We start from the raw sequence: 20,946 nt of genomic DNA on the forward strand, positions 1-20,946 counted from the left end.
AGCATTACATCAAAGTCACAAATTTGCTGAATTAGAGTTTTTATTATTATATATACAGTATATCACGCAAAGTGGATAAAAGAGCAAACTGATGTAACTGTACCAAGACAATTCGCTGTCCTAATCCAGAGTTGTGAAGATGTAGGAACAGGATGCAAATGGGAAAAGAAAGGGCAGATGGAGAGTAATACGAGAAGTGTTAAATTGTTAATTTTGGCGAGCAACATAAATAGACGTCTGGATTAAACACAGGAGATTCTACAGATGCTAAAAATCCAGAGCAACACGCACAAAATGCTGGAGGAACTGAGCATGTCAAGCAACATCTATGGAAATGAATACACAGTTGAAGTTCCGGGCCGAGACCCTTCATCAGGTCTGGAAAGGAAGGGGCAGGGAGGGGTAGGAGAACTAGCTAGAAAGAGATAGAGGAAGCTAGGTGGGTGGGAAAGATAAAAGGCTGGAGGAGGAGGATAGGAGAGGAGAGTGGACCATGGGAGAACGGGAAGGAAGGACACCAGGGGGAGGTGATGGGCTGGTGAGAAGAGTTAAGAGGCCAGAGTGGGGAAAAGAAAAAGGGGTAGTATTTTTTTTTTAACTGCAAGGAGAAATTGATATTCATGCCATCAGATTGGAGGCTACCTAGACAGAATATGTTGCTCCTCCCCGAGAGTGGCCTCATTATGGCAAGAGTGACGAAAGAGGAGGTCATGAACTGACATGTTGGAATGGGAACGGGGACAGGAAGCAAAGTGTTTGGCCACCAGGAAATACCACTTCAGGTGGATGGCACAGAAGTGCTCAGTGTTCCCCCAATTTACGACAGGTCTCAACAATGTAGAGGAGATCATATTGGGAGTACTGGATACAGTAGATGTCCCCAACAGATTCACAGGTGAAGTGTTGCCTCACTTGGAAGGACTGTTTGGGGCCTTGAATGGAGGTGAATGGGCAAGTGTAGAATTTCTGTCACTTGCAGGGATAAATGCCAGGTAGGAGATTAGTGGCGAGGGACAAATGGACAAGGGAACCACAGAGGGAGTGATGCCTGCGGAAAGTGGAGAGTTGGAAGGGTAAAGATATGCTTGATAGTAGGATCCCGCTGAAGATGATGGAAGTTGCGAAGAATGATGTGTTGAATGCAGAGGCTCATGGGGTGGTAGGCAAGGATGACGGGAACTCTACCTGTTAAAGCAGCGGGAAAATGGGGTGAACACAGATGTGCAGGAAATGGAGATGTGGGTGAGGGCAGCATCAATGGTGGAGGAAGTGAAACCCCATTCTTTGAAGGAGAAAGACATCTCCGAATAGGAAAACCTTATCTTGGGAACAGATGCAGTGGAGACGAAGGAACTGACAAAAAAATGAGAGATTAGGTTTTTTTAAAAACAGGAAACAGGGTGGGAAGAGGTATAGTCCAGATAGCCGCGGGAATCAGTAGGATTACAAAAGATGTTGGTTGACAGTTTGTCAACACAGAGAGATCAAGAAAGGGGAGGGAGATGAAATTGATGAGCTCAACATGGGTGCATAAAGCAACATCAATGCAATTGCCAATGTAGCAGGAGGAGAGTTGGGGAACATTACCGGGGAAGGCTTGGAACGTGGACTGTTCTACGGAGCCAGCAAAAAGGCAGGCATTGCTGGGGCCCATGTGGGTGCCCATGCCTACCTATCCCTTGGGTTTGGAGAAAGTGGGAGAGGCGAAGGAGAAATTTTTTGAGGACGAGGACCAGTTGTGCCAGGCCGAAGAGGGCGGTGGTGGTGGAGGGGAATTAGCTGGTTCTTTTATTCAGAAAGAAGCAGCTTGTTGGGGGACAGAAGTGTATTGGGACTGGACATCCTTTGTGAAAATGAGGCATTCAGGGCCAGAAGACTGAAAGTTTGAGGAGATTGAGAGCATGGAAAGTATCACTGATTTTGGTGGGAAGGGAGAATAGTAATAGAACTAAGGGACATGATCATTACAGACATTATTTGCTGAAGGGCCTGAACCAGGTTCTAATTGAATTTTTAAAAAGTATTGCGGATACTGGAAATCTGCACTAGGGAAATGCTGGAAAGCTCAGGTCAGGAAATATCTGTGGAAACAGAAACAGTCAATGACTCAGGCTAAAGAAGTTTTGTCAGAATTGAGAATTAAAAAAAAGTTGTAGAAAGGGTGAGGGAATGATGGATAAAGATAAATATCATTGACGTGGTCCCTATGGTGCTATGCAGTTGTTGAAGTCATCTAATTAATGGATTGAATGGTGATAGTAAGAGTTGAAAAGGGTGTGGAAGAGCTGCAAAATGCAGGTTAGAACTACAGAAAATCAGCCATATGAAACGGTGCTAGTGCAGAGAGAAGAAGAGGTATGTTATAAATGAATTTAGCAGGGGTAATATTGTCACTGTTATAGCAGAACAGCTAACTCTGAACTAATAGAAAGTGAGTTACCCCAGGACAACACGGTAGTAGTTCACATAACGCTATTACAACACCAGTGACCAGTTTTCAATTCCGCCGCTGTCTGTCAGGAGTTTTGTATGTTCACCCGGTGATCACGCGAATCTCTTCTGGGAGCTCTGGTTTCCTCCCACACTCTAAATACATGCGACCAATGAACTTAATAACTCACACGTGTGTAATAGAGCAGTGCGGACTCGTTGGGCCAGAAGGGCCTGTTACCGAGCCTGAAGCTTGACCCGATAGAAGATGCAGTTCCTCAAGTTGACATTAGGCTTCATGAGAGAGTAACTTTCCCATTTAACCAGCTGCCCTTTTACCTCTTTCCATCTTCCAGGGATTCAAATGGTATTTTTAGGTGAAGCAGTAATTCATTTGCACTTGCTCCAATTTACTATATTGCATTCAGTGTTTACAATGCCGTTTCCTCACCCTGGAGAAGCCACATTCAGACTGGGTGACTCTATAGAGCACTTGCATTCAATCTGCAGGCCCAGTCGAGTTTCTAGTTGTTTATCACACTGCTGCACAAATCTGGATTTGACTAATCTGCGGCTTCCTCCATTGCTCTGACAAGACTCACTATAATTCCATTTGCTCTCTGGCCACATGACAGAATGCTGGGCTTAATCAAATTCAGATTCATGTACACATCATGTGTCACAATTAACCAGTTATGGTCTAGGTTCTGTAGTATTAATCTATTTCTAGTTTCCAAAATGAATGTTGCTCATGGACTGTTTGTCCCACTTCCATCAGAGAAGAGGCTATATAGCATCCACACCAGGACCACCAGACTCAAAAAAAAGTTACTTTCCCCAAGCAGTAAGGCTGATCAACACCTCCACCCACTAACCTACATCTCCATGTCCCCAACCACCAGCACTTTATCATTTCCTGTCAGTCACCTTGCGTACAGACACTCCTGTGTCCACCATCAATTTATGGCCATACAATCAATGTATACACCAGTTATCTTATATATTTTTATCTGTGGACATACAATGTATATGAGTTATCATATGCATTTATATTTATTGTTTTTTAAAAAATAGAAACAGAAACCTACAGTACAATACAGGCCCTTTGGCCCACAATGCTGTTGCAAACATGTACTTACTTTAGAAATTACCTAGGGTTATCCATAGCCCTCTATTTTTCTAAGCTCCACGTATCCATCCAGGAGTCTCTTAAAAGACCCTATCATATCCATGTCCACCACAGTCATTGGCAGCCCATTCCACACACTCACCACTCTGCATTAAAAAACTTATCCCCGATATCTCCTCTGTCCCTACTTCCAATCACCTTAAAACTGTGCCCTCTCATGTTAGCCATTTCAGCCCTGAGAAAAAGCCTCTGACTATCCACACGATCAATGCCTCTCATCTTATACACCTCTATCAGGTCACCTCTCATCTTCTGTCACTCCAAGGAGAAAAGGCCAAGTTCAGTCAACCTATTCTCATAAGGCATGCTTCCCAATCCAGGAAACATCCTTGTAAGTCTCCTCTGCACCCTTTCTATGGTTTCCACATACGTTCCTGTAGTGAGGCAACCAGTACTGAGCACAGTACTCCAAGTGGGGTCTGACCAGGGTCCTATATAGCTTCAACATTACCTCTTGGCTCTTAAACTCAATCCCACGGTTGAAGGCACGAAGGCCAATGCACTATACACCTTCTTAACCACACATTCAACCTGCGCAGCAGCTTTGAGTGTCCCATGGACTCAGACCCCAAGATCCCTCTGATCCTCCACACAGCCAGGAGTCTTACCATTAATACTATATTCTGACATCATATTTGACCTACCAAAATGAACCACCTCACAATTATCTGGGTTGAACTCCATCTGCCACTTCTCAGCCCAGTTTTGCATCCCATCAATGTCCCGCTGTAACCTCTGACAGTCCTCCACACTATCCACAAAACCTCAAACCTTTGTGTCATCAGCAAATTTACTAACCCATCCCTCCACTTCTCCATCCAGGTCATTTATAAAAATCACGAAGAGAAGGGGTCCCAGAACGGATCCCCGAGGCACACCACTGGTCACTAACCTCCATGCAGAATATGACCCGTCTACAGCCACTCTTCGCCTTCTGTGGGAAAGCCAGTTCTGGATCCACAAAGCAAGGTCCCCATGGATCCCATGCCTCCTTACTTTCTCAATAACCCTTGTATGGGGTACCTTATCAAATGCTTTGCTGAAATCCATATACACTACATCTATTGCTCTACCTTCAATGTGTTTAGTCACATCCTCAAACAATTCAATCAGGCTCGTAAGGCACAACCTGCCTTTGACAAAGCCATGCTGACTATTCCTAATCATATTATACCTCTCCAAATGTTCATAAATCCTGCCTCTCAGGATCTTCTTCATCAACTTATCAACCACTGAAGCAAGACTCACTGGTCTATAATTTCCTGGGCCATCTCTACTCCCTTCCTTGAATAAGGGAACAACATCTGCAATCCTCCAATCCTCCGCAACCTCTCCTGTCCCCATTGATGCTGCAAAGATCATTGCCAGAGGCTCAGCAATCTCCTCCCTTGCCTCCCACAGTAGCCTGGGGTACATCTCATTCGGTCCCAGCAACTTATCCAACTTGATGCTTTCCAAAATTTCCAGCACAGCCTCTTTCTCAATGTCTATACGCTCAAGTTTTTCAGTCCGCTGTAAGTCATCCCTACAATCGCCAAGATCCTTTTCCATAGTGAATACTGAAGCAAAGTATTCATTAAGTATCTCCGCTACTTCCTCCAGTTTCATCCACACTTTCCCACTGTCTCACTTGATTGGTCCTATTCTCTCATGTCTTATCCTCTTGCTCTTCACATACTTGTAGAATGTCTTGGGGTTTTCCTTAATCTTGCTCGCCAAGGCCTTCTCATGGCCCCTTCTGGCTCTCCTGATTTCATTCTTAAGCTCCTCCCTGCTAGCCTTCTAATCTTCTCGATCTCTATTATTACCTAGCTTTTTGAACCTTTCGTAAGCTTTTCTTTTCTTCTTGACTGGATTTACAACAGCCTTTGTACACCACACTTCCTGCACCCTACCATCCTTTCCCTGTCTCATTGGAACGTACCTATGCACAAATATCCTCTGAACATTTGCCACATTTCTGCCTTACATTTCTCTAAGAACATCTGCTCCCAATGTATACTTCCAAGTTCCTGCCTGATAGCTTCATATTTCCTCTTACTCCAATTAAATATTTCCTCTTTCCCTAACTTGTCTGTTCCTATCCCTCTCCAATGCTATGGTAAAGGAGATAGAATTGTGATCACTATCTCCAAAATGCTCCCCCACTGCTCTCAGGTTCATTTCCCAGTACCAGATCAAGTACAGCCTCTCCTCTTGTAGGCTTATCTACATTTTGTGACAGGAAACCTTCCTGAACACGTCTAACAAACTTCAACCCATCTAAACCCCTTGCTCTTGGGAGATGCCAATCAATATTGGGGAAATTAAAATCTCCCACGACAACAACCCTATTAATATCCCTATTAATCTGGGCTGTACCCTCCAAATATCTGGACCTGCCTCTCGGTTTTTTTTTTTGCACTACCTTACTTTCCATTTTTCTATTTTCTATTTATGAGTTATAATTTAAATTTTTAATATTTACTATCGATTTGTAATCCAGGGAGCAGGAAGCACAGAATCAAATAACGCTGTGATGATTGTACGTTCCAGTATCAATTGTTTGGCGACAATAAAGTATATTGCATCTTCCCAGAATTTGTCTCCCTACCTGCTCCTTGATGTCCGTTACAAAGAAACACCCAGTAGTGACCCTTTCCTGTTTCCAACTTCCACCCACAGAGACTCAGTAGACAATTCCTCCATGACTTCCTCCTTTTCTGCAGCTGTGACACTATCTCTGATCAGCAGTGCCACACCCCCTCCTCGTTTGCCTCCCTCCCTGTCCTTTCTAAAACATCTAAAGCCTGGCACTCTAAGTAACCATTCCTGCCCCTGAGCCATCCAAGTCTCTGTAATGGCCACAACATTATAGCTCCAAGTACTGATCTACGCTGGAAGCTCAGCTCATCCGCTTTGTTCATGATACTCCTTGCATTAAAATAGACACATCTCAAACCATCAGTCTGAGTGCATCCCTTCTCTATCACTTGCCTATCCTCCTTCTCACACTGTCTACAAGCTTTCTCTATTTGTGAGCCAACTACTCCTTCCTCTGTCTCTTCATATCGGTTCCCATCCCCCAGTGATTCTAGTTTAAACTCTCCCCAACAGCCTGAGCAAACCTCCCTGCCAGGATATTGGTCCCCCTCAGATTCAGTGCAATCCATCCTTTTTGTACAGGTCACACCTGCCCCAAAAGAGATCCCAATGATCCAGAAATTTGAATTCCTGCCCCCTGCTCCAATCCCACAGCCACGCATTTATCCTCCACCTCATTCTATTCCTATGCTCACTGTTTCGTGGCACAGGCAATAATCCCGAGATTACTACCTTCGAGGTCCTGCTTCTCAACTTCCTTGTAGTCTGTTTTCAGAACCTCCTCCCTTTTCCTGCCTATGTCGTTGGTACCAATATGTACCATAACCTCTGGCCACTTCATCCCACTTCAGGATATCGTGGACACAATCAGAAACATCCCGGACCCTGGCACCTGGGAGGCAAATTACCATCCACGTTTCTTTCCTGTGTCCACAGAATTGCCTGTCTAACCCCCTAACTATAGAGTCCCCTATCACTGCTGCCATCCTCTTCCTTTCCTTACTATTTTTTGAAAGGAAGTAAATATTTCATGAAACACAACTCTAGTTTACCTTTACCCTTTCCACCCAACACCTCCATACTTCTCTTTTCATCCTCCCTGTCCCACCCACCTACCTTCCTCCTCACCTGGTTTCACCCATCACCTTCCAGTGTGTACTCCTTCCCCTCCCCCACCTTATTCTGGCTCCTTCCCCCTTCCTATCTAGTCCTAATAAAAGGTCGCGACCCAAAACATCGACTGTTTATTCCTTCTCCAGAGATGCTCCCTGACCTGCTGAGTTCCTGCAGCAGTTTGTGTTACTCTGGATTTCCAGCATCCGCACAATCTATTGTGTTCTAGTTTAAAAGAAGTCATTACTTTGTTATTAACTTTGAAGAATGCTACACAATATAAAAAGACTCAAGTACCTGGGTTCCGGTAAAAATGCAATTTCAGGCACGCTGCAGAAAGATCCTACTCTGCACAAAGCCTTACTATTCAGCTGGAGGTCAAGAAGCATTGAAACATTCATTAAATTAACACCTCTGATACAAACAAAGGCACAGGGAAATGGTTGAATAAACAAAACGATGTGTTTTGCTTGATCATGTATAATAGCGGGAGGGGGCGCGTAGGTGCTCCAGCAGAACAGTCTCAGACTTTCAGGGCTGTTCTGATCAATCATACTGCACAATAAAGCTTCTCTCTGCTACTCTATCTACACTTTGCCTCTGCAGTTATCAGGTAGGGAACAAAGATGAATTTCTTCATATTATATATACCTAATGTGCTGAGAATATCAAATCTAGTTAAAGAAGGATATAGAGTTAAAGAAACCACTAAGAACAGGGCGAGGCTCAAGGAGGCATGTGGTCTATCAGTAAAATCTACTGAGACGGCTTTGAACTGCATCTTACATATCAACTACATTAATAGACAAAAATTAAAATGCCTACCTGTCACAAGGAGGAAACTCCATGCATCCATTTTCACATAATAAAATAGTTGCCACCAGTAAACACCAAGACTTCAGAGCCATAATTAACTGAGATAGGAAATAATCCAAGTTATTTCAATGAAAAACAGGAAATGAAGGTTAATCAAAGTTCAAAGTTCCAAATAATAGCCTCTACTTTATCTTCCTCTGCTTTGTTTTAAAGTTAAAGTGTACTAGTGCTGCTTAATAGAGACTGTTTTGTGGAACTTGTCTGACTTGTTACAAAATCAGTATGACAGGAACACAAAGTCTAAAGAGCCATTTGAACATTAACACTTGAGTTATCGGATCAAAAAGCATTGTGTGGAGTTCAGGGATAAATTGGAGCTGTATCAGAAACAGGACAGATTTCAAAGGTGGTTTTGTACTTGGCCCCCCTCCTTAGGATACACTTCGTAAATCAGGCAATTATCCAAAGCAGCACCACCATAAGAATTTAGAGGAATTGCAGGATGGATGTGGCATAGATTCTACAATGACCCCTTGAGTCAAGTGATTGAATTGACTTTATTTCTTCCACCCTTCACATAAGAGTAAAAAGCTTTACACTACATCTCCATCTAAACGAGCAATCATAGTCCCAAATCAGCATGAGCTAATCAGGCTGATGGCCTGGTGGAAGAAGTCGTCTCGGAGCCTGTTGGTCCTGGCTTTTATGCTGCGGTACCGTTTCCTGGATGGTACAGCTTGAATAGATTGTGGTTGGGGTGACTCGGGTCCCCAATGATGGGACAATAGTGTTGGCAACCATGTTTCGACTTGCCCAAATAAAAACCAAAAAAAAAATGAAGGCATGCATGAATGATGCTGGATCCTATAATGGCGGTTTCTCACCAACCACCTGAACCAGAGAAAAAAAATAGATAGTCCAAAGACGTTTCATGCTCTCAAAAAAAAAAGCCTCAAAGTCTTGGGCTGAACACCAGCACATTAAAAACATATACAGCCTACATTCATATGCTGGCTAATGTTTTCTCCTAATCAAGTCAAACAGCTGACTTGTAGAGTTGACACCAACATGGGAGATGAGCAAAACATACATGTTGGTTGGAATGCCATTAAGCAGTTGTCGGATGAACAGACCCCGATAAGAGACTGGCTGGAGAAAGATAGCTAACTGCAAGCAAAGAATTCTGAGTATGTTTCTGAATTCAAGGGATGCTATGAACAGCATGATTGAGCTAATCAGGAGTTTCAATGTTAAATGAAGATAAAAGTGGTATCTAAGGTCCACTGAAGTCAACTTATGGATGGCCTGAAACCAGAAGTTGCCAAAATGGTCATGTTGAAAATAAAACAAATTGGAATGGATTTGACACGATGGAAGGCATTTTACCTATTCTCCACCAGCTGAGGGAACAAAAGATTCTCATTAAAACCTATGGATAATGTGACACTAAGATGGGGTCCATGTTTATGAGCATACAAGCTATCTATCTGGCAGTCCTGGTTGTTTCCAGTATTGCTTGATCAACATGCCATGAAGATGCAAGCCATCACAAAGATGTACCTGTGATTCTGCACACAGGTTGAGAGGAGATCAAACGGCTGGATGGGTAATGTTTCTGAAACTGAAGTGCTGACATCAGTAAGTATGGTTCCTGGTACCTCAACACAACTGGCAAAACTGAAAACCCTGATTGTAGCCTGTAAGATGGCAGAAGGAAATTCAGCCCACATCTACACAGATTCACAATACGTTGTTTGGAATTGTTCATTACTTTGGAAATTTATGGAGGCAAAGGGTACTTCTTACAGTTGTACAAACCCCCAATCAAGAATGAATAAACTCTTCTCCGGCTTCCAGCTGGGTACAGGTATCAATTATAACAAATTCTGCCATCTTCATCAGGGATAATAGCAGAATTTGTCATTGAAATGTCAGTTATAATCAATATCTGTACCCACCTGGAAGCCCTAGAAGAGTTTATTCGTCATATACACTGGGAAAGCATTAGATCCACTGCCCCCCAGCAGCAATCAAGAATGACTGGTTAGTACAATTATCAAATGTTATACAATTGCTGTTAGAAGTGTCTGTATTGAAATGTAAAAGTGAACTCAGTTGAAAGCTGTGGAAATATGTTTGTGGACAAAATGATAAAGTGAATCTGACAACTAAAGTTATGGAAACAAATTTTAACTATCCCAAAGAACATACAGGATATTTGAGAAATGCAAGCTCAATGCTCCAAGGAAAAATGGTTCTGATGGAGAATGGTGGGAAATTAAACTGTAGCGTATGGAGACATGACACTAGTCACAGTCTGGTAGCCCCAACCATGTTGCTTCCTATCTGGCACAGCAGATGCACATCCTGAGACATATTGGAGTGGAAAAGATTATCAAGATTCTCTCAATGGTGGTGGAATCCAAAGTTCAGAGCACAAGCTTGAAAAACATTTTAAAGAATTATGACATGCCAGAAAATGAATCCTGGAGCAGTGGAAGAGCTACTAGAATTAAGTGCTCCTGCCCTACCTTGTCCATTTTTACATTTACAAGTGGACTACATTTCTTTACCAGTGTCAAGAATACACAGATGCACTGGTAACAGAGGACACATTTTCAAGATGGATGGAAGTTATTCCAATAAGAAAAGCCATTGCCACACACATACAACAGAAACTCTGAAGGACTACATTCCTAGAGGGGATTACCATGTCACATTGACTCTGACCAAAGGGGACACTTCACTAGAAGTGTTTGCCAGGAATTATGTTGAATGATGACTATAGAATAGTCCCTCCATTGTCCACATCATCCAGAGCTATCAGGACAAGTGGAACTAATAAATAGGATCAAGCAACAAGCATTACAAAGAGGGTTTACTACGTAGCATCAGAACACCACCAAAGACTAAATTAAGCCCATTTGAGGTGGGAACAGAGTGACCCATGTCACTACCTGAAGCTATTGATCTCAGAGGCTGATTAACAGTTTAACCATTTAAACTCATGACCTTCTACAGATGTGCAGTGGAGAGCTGCATCACTGTGGTATAGAAATTGCACTGCAGCTGACTGGGGGTGGGGTGGTTCTACAACAGCTAGTCAAAACTGCCTATCACTAGCACTAGTCTACCCACCATCAGGGACATGTACACAAAAAGATGCCAGAAGGAGGCCAGCAGTATCATGAAGGATTCCACTTACACTGCTTATAGACTGTTTGTTGCACTCCCATCAGTGAAGAGATAACACAGCATCCACACACCAGGACCAATGGACTTGAAGTTTACTCCCAAGCTGTCAGGTTGATAAACACCGCCATCCATTAATCCACTCTACTACCCCCTCACCACCACATACACATTATATGGTGTCACTTTATGTATATATGGTACAATGTATAAAACTTGTACATTGTTTTAAGCAATTGATTTTATAGTTGTTTGTGTTCTTTATGCATATTGTACTTTTAAAAAAAAACACTGCACCGGACCTAGAATAACAATCATTTTGTTCTCCTTTGTATTCCTGTACTGAAGAATGACAAGCTGTTTAATCAACTTCTTAACAGGTTTCTGCTGCTTGGATTGATCCAATGGGAGGACATATCCAGATTTCTGGTGAATGGGCCTGTTCAAGAAAGCACACAAGCAGGCACCGGGCGCTCTGTAGGAAGGACCTTATCATGTGTTGTTGGTTACCAACTCAGCATAAAAAGTAAAAGTAAATTGATACACACTAGCCACTGCAAGTAAGCTAAGGTGATAACAGACAAAGACAACAAGCACTGAGGTCTGACTAGTTACTTCTAGTAACATGGCCTACACTGAGTAAATCATTAAACCAACCAGAGGACAAAGTCAGCAATTACTAGATATGGTAATTCTGATGTTGCTTGTGATTATATTTTTAACCAGTTTTCTCTACTCACTATGTGCCAATTTAGATGACTCAAAATATATTCTTACGATTACATGAATTTGCAGATATTGTCAATACCTCTAGCTGTTGGATATGGCAATAAATGCCACACACTTCAAAATACTCACCAGTACTAGGCATTCCTGACAGCCAGTAGAAACGTACTCTTTTCCTTGAGCAAAGTTCATTATCACAGCAACAGCGACATTATATCTCTGATGTAAGTAAAATCTACAAGTGCTGGAAATGCAAAGCAACAAACAGAACAAAAATGCTGGAGAAACTCAGCAGGCCAGGCAGCGTCCGTGCAAAGTATAACAGTCGCCATTTTGTGCAGAGCGCAAACATTGACTGTTTACTTTTTTCCACAGATGCTGCCTGGTCTGCCAAGTTCCTCCATTACATTATATCCTAGTTTCAGTTCTCAAAAGCAACACATACATCGATCACATCTCTCCCCCCCCCCCAATCATCTTGAACTGAATCATTTATATAATAAAAATTAGCATGACCTAGTGAGTTGTATCAAATCTGATCCAAACTGCTTTTGAGTAACTATGCCTACAACTGTTGTGACAAAGCCAGCAATTCCTTTCCGGTTTCAGGTGTTCACTATAAAAAACTGCCTTTTGCTTCAGTTTAGAAAGTACCCTCCCAACAGGGCATATTTTGTGCAATTATACTTTGCATCATCCTAAAATGTAATAATTATTCCAGAATGCTTACAGATTATGCCCACTGAAAGAGTATTACAGTTCAATAAGGTTCCTTGTCAGACAATAAGAAATGGTTTAAGTTTATGGAATAACACCCATTACGTGTTGGAATAGAGCTTACACCTCCCTTCCAGGTAATTGGTTAGGATTTTATTTGGGTTTTGTCTTTCCTGCTACGAGACATACAGAGACTTTATTTTTCTATCGAGTTCAAATATAAACTGGACATTTCAGAAGGAGCTAGCTTTGCAGCAATTTTATTCGCAATGAATGGGGTTGCAAGAACTTAAATTTAAAAACTGTTCACTCTTTCTAAAGTTGAAGCCAATGACAAGACTGATGCCTTCTAGAAAGTAAATGGTTGCAATGCATAAAATGGTTCTCCAAAATCATATAGCATTAGATTAAGTCTTAGTCATTAATGGTGGTGGGGGGGATGAAGAGGAAGAGCCCAATTTACAGGCATTACAGGCAAAGAATGTTATACTCACACACCTGATGTGTGAAGATATAACTTGATTTGACCAATTAGATTTGTATAAGGCAGCAGCTGAACAAAAAAAAACAATGTGATGGATGGGATTTCATTGACTGGATCAAACACAAGCTGGCGCTACTTGATATTACAAGTCATAATATTTGCCCTACTGTGCCTTTAGTTTACATATTAATCAGTTGTACAAGGACCAACATTAATGAAGCTGCTCAAACTCACTTGTGTACCTAATCAGAGAATTGTCAGTTGTACAAATAGCCTTTGATATCTTCATAACTGAGGATAATTTGATTGTTACATACATGACACAGGTATTGCAAGTTTTTCTCCTCAATTTTCAGCTGCAATGATTCTAAATGTGTGATTTAGAATCAGGTAGTGGGGTACAGAATGTTGGATCAATCCAAATTGAAATTATTTTTTCCTTGTGGCTCGACTTTATGCTTAAATACATTTTTATATAATTGTATGTTTGTGAAAATTCACTGAACAGTTACAGTAATTGCAGTACAGCCAGTTCTTATTCTTTAAGTCTGTCACACCACTGAATCTTATCAATGGAATGTCCTATAGCTGTTTAAACTGAGCTAGTTTTTAAATACATGACAAACATGACTCCTTCATTAAGAGTACTTGTTTGAACATCTAATAAAATGACTATAATCACAAGATTTATGCCTCATTTTTGACTTCTGAAGAACCTTCTGGATCCTAAGGAATGGCATTATTTAATAATCTATTTTTTCATTTTTGTTAAAAGATTACTGGAGAACTGACCCAAGGTGCTGCTCTATTCTCAAGCAACAAATGCCATTAGGTTTAAATAAAGCCATTTCCACACCTGTATCTTTTCTGCAGCCCAGGAGTATAATGTTATCGTATTTAATTTTTCAATCCAAGGAACCCTGCGGCAAGATTTTTTTATGAAGTTTTAGTCCACCAGACTTGCTTCATCCATTTTACATGACAAATGCTCCCACTGACACATCTAATCACAAGTGACAGGTCTACATTCTTTGCTTTGAGCACTCTCAAACCAGAGCTAAGCTACTTGCTGTGCTTCGTAATGCAATTACTGTTTGCAGCTTCACGATTCCAAAGATTCACAAAGACCTGCAATTTTAAAGTCCAAGTCTCCTCAAAACAGATGTAGTGCTACAAAATACTTCAGATTTACACACTTCTTCCCTTTACCAGATGTTCTGCAAATTATGCACAAGTCTGCATATTATACTCTTAGCTGTATTCTCCCATGAAAGGCATTCACATAATTAAACAAGACCGCTACACAAAAACAAATCAAACCAAAGAATATTTTTCAATTTATACAATGAAATAGCAAGTTAAAACAAGGGTTAATGCATGTTAGGAATAATGACATTGGAAAAAAATTAATTGGAATTTTCACAAGACTTTTTTTTGCTGGTGGTGGGGTCAAGGAGAATAGTATTGAAAACAATTGTTGCTTTGAAAAATTACATAATTTGTATAGACCCAATTTCAACCCGTTTTTCTTTCATGTTGGTTCCTGGTGGTCAACAGGAACTAGGTCACTACTAATCATTCAAACTTGTTATTGAATCATATAACTGAGTCTCAGCTTATTCATCAATAGGCAGAGATTCAAACAGATCTCACTTTTCAAATCCACAATGAATATAAATAGCACTTCAAATGCTCAGATTGTTACTAACGTACAGGCCAAACATTGAAACCTAGATTTTCTGCTGCATACCAAGGCATTACAAGTTTTCTTATTCAGTTTTGTGTGTCAATCAAACCACAGATACACAATTAGATTCCAGTGACTTTTTATTGAAATGAAAACACAACTCCGTAACTTTCTCTAAACAATTAACTCTTTCTGAATAAGCATTCATATCTCGTCACAACCGAACCATATAACATCAGCTTTAAAGAAAAGTTTGGTTTGAAAAGTAAAGTTATTTTTATTTCACTGGAACATTCAGAGCCAATTAACTCATTATAGGAAACCAAATCAGTTGTTTTTAAAGTAGACTCTGCTTCATACTTGTAACACTAATTCATTTTCATGTGTTACCACTTAACAGTCCTATCATTTCAGTATCCTTAACGTAACGGGTTTAACTTTTTTTTATTTAAGACGCCATTTTATAGAACTTTGTTCAAACTGGGGAAACATCAAGATTTTTTTTTGAACACTGAAATGGAACAGGTTTCTCTTTAAATTTGTTTTTAAACCCAAACTCACAACAACCCCCCCCCCCCAACCCTTTGGTAAAGATCCATATCCATATATATATATGGAATTATTTCAATAACTCTTGACCCTGACCAACCCCAGACCCTCCCAAGGACAACATCTGCACAATGAAAAGAGCTCCATCACCTCCTCAAAGTGAGGGGGGAGATTGAAAAAAAGACACCCAATTATTAAAGCAACTGAACATTTTGGAGTAAATAACAAACTGTCTTTGTCAGATGGCCACATGAAGTCACCCAGAGTGACTTGTGAAATTTCCTCACTTATCACACTACAGGTATGCCGGGTCTGAAGTGCTCACTTTCTATGCAGATGTAGTCCTCAGAACAGCAGATCCACCCACCCAATCCACATATATAAATAGAATGAGATGACTGTCAGCTCATGTGTGAAGGGCTTATTGATGATACTGCAAGCCAAGCTGTGACTTCACACATCAGAAACATGCTGCGGAGAATAAGGGAAAGATGCTTTCATCTCATTCTATAAACATTAAAAAGTTATCCCGCCCTCCCAAAAAAAATTGCAAAATTCTTAAGCCAGTCACTGCTTTGAAGAATTTAGTATAAACAGCACAACCCTTTTAAACAATTTTTCTAAAGATGACTACTTAGTTAAGACCCTTTTTAAAAAAAAGAGCTGTAAACTACTAAGTTCTTAAAGCAGTTTATCCTAAGCATCTGCTGTTAACTGCTATTTTGCTGGCTTACAAAAAAAATCATTGTTGAGGCAGAGATCTGATTACACACTCAACAATGGAAACTAAGCATCTTTCCCTACATCAAACAAGTTTGTACACTCCGACATAGTCTTCTATCCCCTGATAGCTACCAACACCTGTAGCTATGAAGGGGATAGTATAGTTAAGCGCCAACCCTTAAAAAGGGGGCTCCAAGCATTAATACTACTACACATTTCCAACTTGTCTGTGCTTCAGAAGGGATTGTTAAACCATGGCACCAGGCTTGTTTGTTAATGATGGCAGTGTATACGCTCAAAGTCCAACACAAGCTTTGCATCTGATGTGCACACTGCCGTCTGATTTTATATACAAGGTGGGAAGTAAGTGTGTGGAACAATCCCCTCTTAAATTGTGGATGAAGAAAGCCGCAGTACAAGAGCAACATGCTACTTTTGGTCAATTCCTCCTCGCACCCACTCTAATACCAACATGCCACAATAATAGCTGTTTTTAAAAATGAAGTACCTGTAGAACTAGAGGTGTTTACACAGCTGGTACCCATGCTCAAGTCTTTGCATTAACACAGCTTTCTGCTACTGAGACTTATCTTACAGCATTTTAAATCTTGTAAACCCTATAATTTTTGCACATTAACAAAGTGGATGTCTGTCCGAGAGGCACCTGTACACACCTAGAATTTTACTTTGCAAAATGCAGGGGCAAATTTGTTAAAACTTAAAAATACCAATAACAAATAGTTGGCAATACAAAGCACAAACTGTTTATTGCACTCTCAGTGCAAGGTGCCTATTTACGTATGGATTACACTTAGTAATGGATTCTAGTCCTGAACTACTTCTGCACTCTTTCAAACCAATTCCCAAGTACTTGCGAAATGGATGTTCATTTCAAAGGAGAAGGGAATTAAGTGAAGAATCCAATGGTTCACCATTGGGACACCACCGTACAACTTAATTTGGAATTTCACAAGGATGAATCACCAGCAATCCAACACTCCATAAAAGTCAACTCCAGGACTTATAGACCCATGGGCGTTTGCCAGTTTCAAACAACAGTAGATTCAATTTTAAAGAATTCCTTTCAAAGTACCCAAACAGCATTGTTTATTGCCCTGGTCTTCAACACACAGCTAGTGGAAAATTCCATAGGGCCAGGAACAAACAGCCTAGTAATCTTTGACAGGCAGAACTTGAGAACTGAAAAGGATTCTTCCAGAATGACAGTGCATTTCAAACACAAATTAATATGGTTTGTAAGTGCAGAAGTTGGTTCGAAATACAGATGCCTCTGAGACAGCTGTTACTCAGGCTGGAGGATACTAACAATATTTTCTGACCCATTGCTTCACACTGCCTGTACATCAGGCCAATCTACCAGTACACTGTGAAGGGCACAGCAACAGGCAACAACGCAAATATTAGTCATTCAAGTTCAGGGAAGAAACCTAACTATGTTCTTCAATGTACAAGTCAGATCACATATCAAGAATATTTAAATGGTCATAGATCTATCAGCATAACACCCATGGAAAATCTTGAACATTTTAGATACAATACCATTACCAGTGCTCAAAAGGGTTCAAAAGTAAAGGCAATGGCATCCTATCAACATTTTTACAGTTCTATAGGCATGGTTATATTGTTATCTAGACAAATCTTAGCATAAAACTGGTTTTAAGAACAGGGTGAGGCCTATATAATGGGCAGGGAAGATGTGAAATTATAGATCATTTTGTGCCCAAATAAACTCCTAGATTTATTCAGTAGGTGCAACTAACATAAAATGTACACATTTCTTCATGAACATATCCAAGAACAGGAGGTCAATATTTAAGTGCAGCAGGGACCTACTTCTGCATGTCACAATTGACTTCCATCAAGTAATGGGAACATTACTTTAATCCAATATGAGAATAAAAGTAATGAGCCCCTCATACCATCTCTCTACGCTTTCAACTGTGCCAAGCTTTAATCTTAAAAAAAAAATGATTAGACAATCTTGCTGCTGCACGAAACAAAGCCAGTTCTTCAAAAGTGTAACAAAGTGCAGAGAATGTGGATCTGGTAATTGGGAGCTTCTTTTCCCTTCAAGTCAATAATCACCATGAATTCCAATTCACTGGATAAGACAGAAGATAAAGTTGGAGATTATGACAGTGACAAAAAAATGAATACAATGCATATACCCTAATAAAAACTAGTTGTTCTGATCACTTAAAGACTCAAATGGATGGATGGATGGCAAAATGAGTGAAGTACTATAGTTGCCAGAACAATTTTTCCACCCATTTCTCCCTTTTTTGTTTCCAGTAATTGAAGGCTTCTATTAGGTTTGCATTTCAGTTCGCTGATGTTTTTAATTAAGTCAAAGTATGTTTTGTTTTTGCTTCTGCTTCATAACTAGATGGTACTTTTTCTTTGGGGAGTCAAAGGAAGTGAACAGAACAGGGGCACTGGAAAAGAAATAATGTAAAAACCTCATTACTAAACACTTCAGCACAAACAGGTCGGCAAAGGATTTGTTGCTGTACCCAAACATTTCAATTCATAAATGGAGATTGCGTTACATGTTATCAACTTCCAACTATAGATTGCTTAATGTATTTACACAAGTAAAACAGAAAATAGCAATGATGTTGGTGCTGCATGCAACAGTGCCCTTCACAGCTTTAGTTCACAGCAACATGCTACCTATTTCCTTCCAGCCCCAGTAACTAATTATTTTATCAAAGGTAACAAGATGATAGAAAAACGTATTTACATGTTTACAAGTGTATACACATCAATCTTTTTGTGGGACACACTTCCTCTTGCTGTCAGAAGGAAAATGGATGCCTGCGTTTAGAAGTTTCCTCGAGTCCAAGTGCAGTTGCTGCAGAACAGTCTACATTCAAGTCTAAAAGGTGGAGGATGGGGAAAGTGTAGGATTCTTAGTGTTCTGCTAGGGTCATGCTTGGAGACTTCTGGGCAACCTCCATGAACAAAATTAAAATGCACAATGCAAGCTTTCCTTCTGAGTGCAAATGCAACAAAATTAGCCCCAACATATTTAACATATATACATCAAGATGACATCTCATCTGGAGTTCCAGCTCAACTTCTCCAAGAAAATAGTCCCTTTCAAAAATTAAAAATATCTAAAATCTTCCAGATTCTTCACTCCCCCCCACCAATACATTCCATTTTACTCTCACCAATGGAAACAGATGAAGTTAATGTCATACAAGTCTGAGTTGCATCCCCCCCCCCCCACCAAATGATGGATGACTGTAACGTAGGGATGGTATTTATATGGTCCTGCATCACCTTAAGGCACTTTATACAAATACCATAAAAACTTTGTAGCCTAAGACTGACGAGTACGTGCACTGGGAGAAGTTGAGAAGCCATCAGATGAATATCCTGGTCAGTGGCTTCAGCAAAAAACAAAAAAGGTAAAAGAAAAAGGAAGAAAAGAAAACAGGTAACAAAGTGTGCTGTTCACTTCAGCTCTTCAATGCTGCTTTAATCTAGATCTCCCGTGCCAGTTAGTGCAATAGTTGTCCACTCCCTGCACACAGTGCAAACTATTGAGCTCAGGAAGAAATGGTCCTTCACAAATCAGGAACTACACTTTGTGTCAAAGGAAAATGGATGGGAATTTGGTGTTGTCTTAGACAAAGAAAAGAGAAGGGCATCCCAAGAAATGATGTGTTCCAGAACAGGCAAAAATAATCTTCAGTTTCTGTATTCTACGATCGGGCCTGAGGATACAAAAACAGAGTGTTAGCTCCTTCAAAAAAGGTAGTGACATAATGATTTTAAGTAATCACTGTTAAGAGAAGAAATGGGCCAATTATTTGATATTCAATACAAATACTGGCTAATCAAGCTCTGAAGTACCATTCTCGCCTTCTCCCATGTTCCTTATTCCCTTTAACAATGAGAAATGTATCCATCCACTATATTTGGTGATTTGGCTTCTACTGCTTTCTGTGGTAGAAAATTCCATAGATTCATCAGTTGCTGGGTGAAGAGTTTCCTCACAATACTGGTAAATGCCACAGTTCATCGCATTTAAAGAGCGTCAAATCCTACAGCAATGCAATGTCCCACTTCAGTCAACATCTTGACCAGAATTAGAAAAATACCTAGAACACCTAGATACAGTTTAAGCAATTAAACTCAATACAACTTGTCCATTATATGCCATGTTGTATGACATAGGTGATCATCGTCTTTTCATGACCATGACAATTTTTTTCTACAGAAGTTTTGTTTTTATTGCCTTCTTCTAGGCAGTGACTATACAAGATGGGCGACCCCAGCCATTATCAATACTCTTCAGAGCCTGGCGTCAGTGATCACAAAACCAGGACTTGTGATATGCACCAGCTGCTCACATGACCAATCTACCACCTGCTCCCATGGCTTCACATGAACCTGATAAGGTGCTACGCCTTGCCCAAGGGTGACCTGCAAGCTAGCAGAGGGAAGGAGCGCCTTATACCTTCTTTGGTAGAGACGCATCTCCACCCCACCACCCTACAATTAGCTATCTGAATTGCAAAGCTTGTTAAAACACCAGGCAAAGACAGCAACTTCAAGCTATTAATCCACCATTGTGATAGAATTGGGGGTGGGGGTAACAATGCAACATGTTTTTTGGAAGTAGGGGGAGTTGAAGAGAAGCGTGACAGAAATTAGAGAAGGAGGCATAAAAAAAACATTAGCAACACAGCCACAATCACCAAT

General features: G+C 40.6%; 2 protein-coding genes across 4 annotated transcripts in view; both read right to left on the reverse strand.

The window, feature by feature from the left end:
* treh (trehalase (brush-border membrane glycoprotein)) overlaps positions 1 to 12,388 on the reverse strand; it is a 48,757-nt gene extending 36,369 nt beyond the window's left edge. Inside the window, exons 1-2 of one of the 2 annotated variants that reach the window (XM_063038737.1) lie at positions 12,182 to 12,388; positions 8,141 to 8,229 (exon numbers count right to left, since the gene is read on the reverse strand). In XM_063038737.1, coding sequence (XP_062894807.1) covers positions 8,141 to 8,229; positions 12,182 to 12,241 — 149 coding nt within the window. In that variant the 5' untranslated portion in view covers positions 12,242 to 12,388. The remainder of the gene's footprint in view (positions 1 to 8,140; positions 8,230 to 12,181) is intronic. The other variant, XM_063038738.1, reaches the window with a different exon arrangement.
* Positions 12,389 to 14,981: 2,593 nt separating this feature from the next.
* Positions 14,982 to 20,946, reverse strand: part of ddx6 (DEAD (Asp-Glu-Ala-Asp) box helicase 6) — a 47,803-nt gene continuing 41,838 nt past the window's right edge. For both annotated transcript variants that reach the window (XM_063038371.1, XM_063038372.1), the window contains exon 14: positions 14,982 to 19,955. The gene's annotated coding sequence lies outside the window, so the exon portion shown is untranslated. The remainder of the gene's footprint in view (positions 19,956 to 20,946) is intronic.

The sequence above is a fragment of the Mobula hypostoma genome, chromosome X2 (genome assembly GCF_963921235.1).
Source record: "Mobula hypostoma chromosome X2, sMobHyp1.1, whole genome shotgun sequence".
Taxonomy (NCBI): Eukaryota; Metazoa; Chordata; class Chondrichthyes; order Myliobatiformes; family Myliobatidae; genus Mobula; species Mobula hypostoma.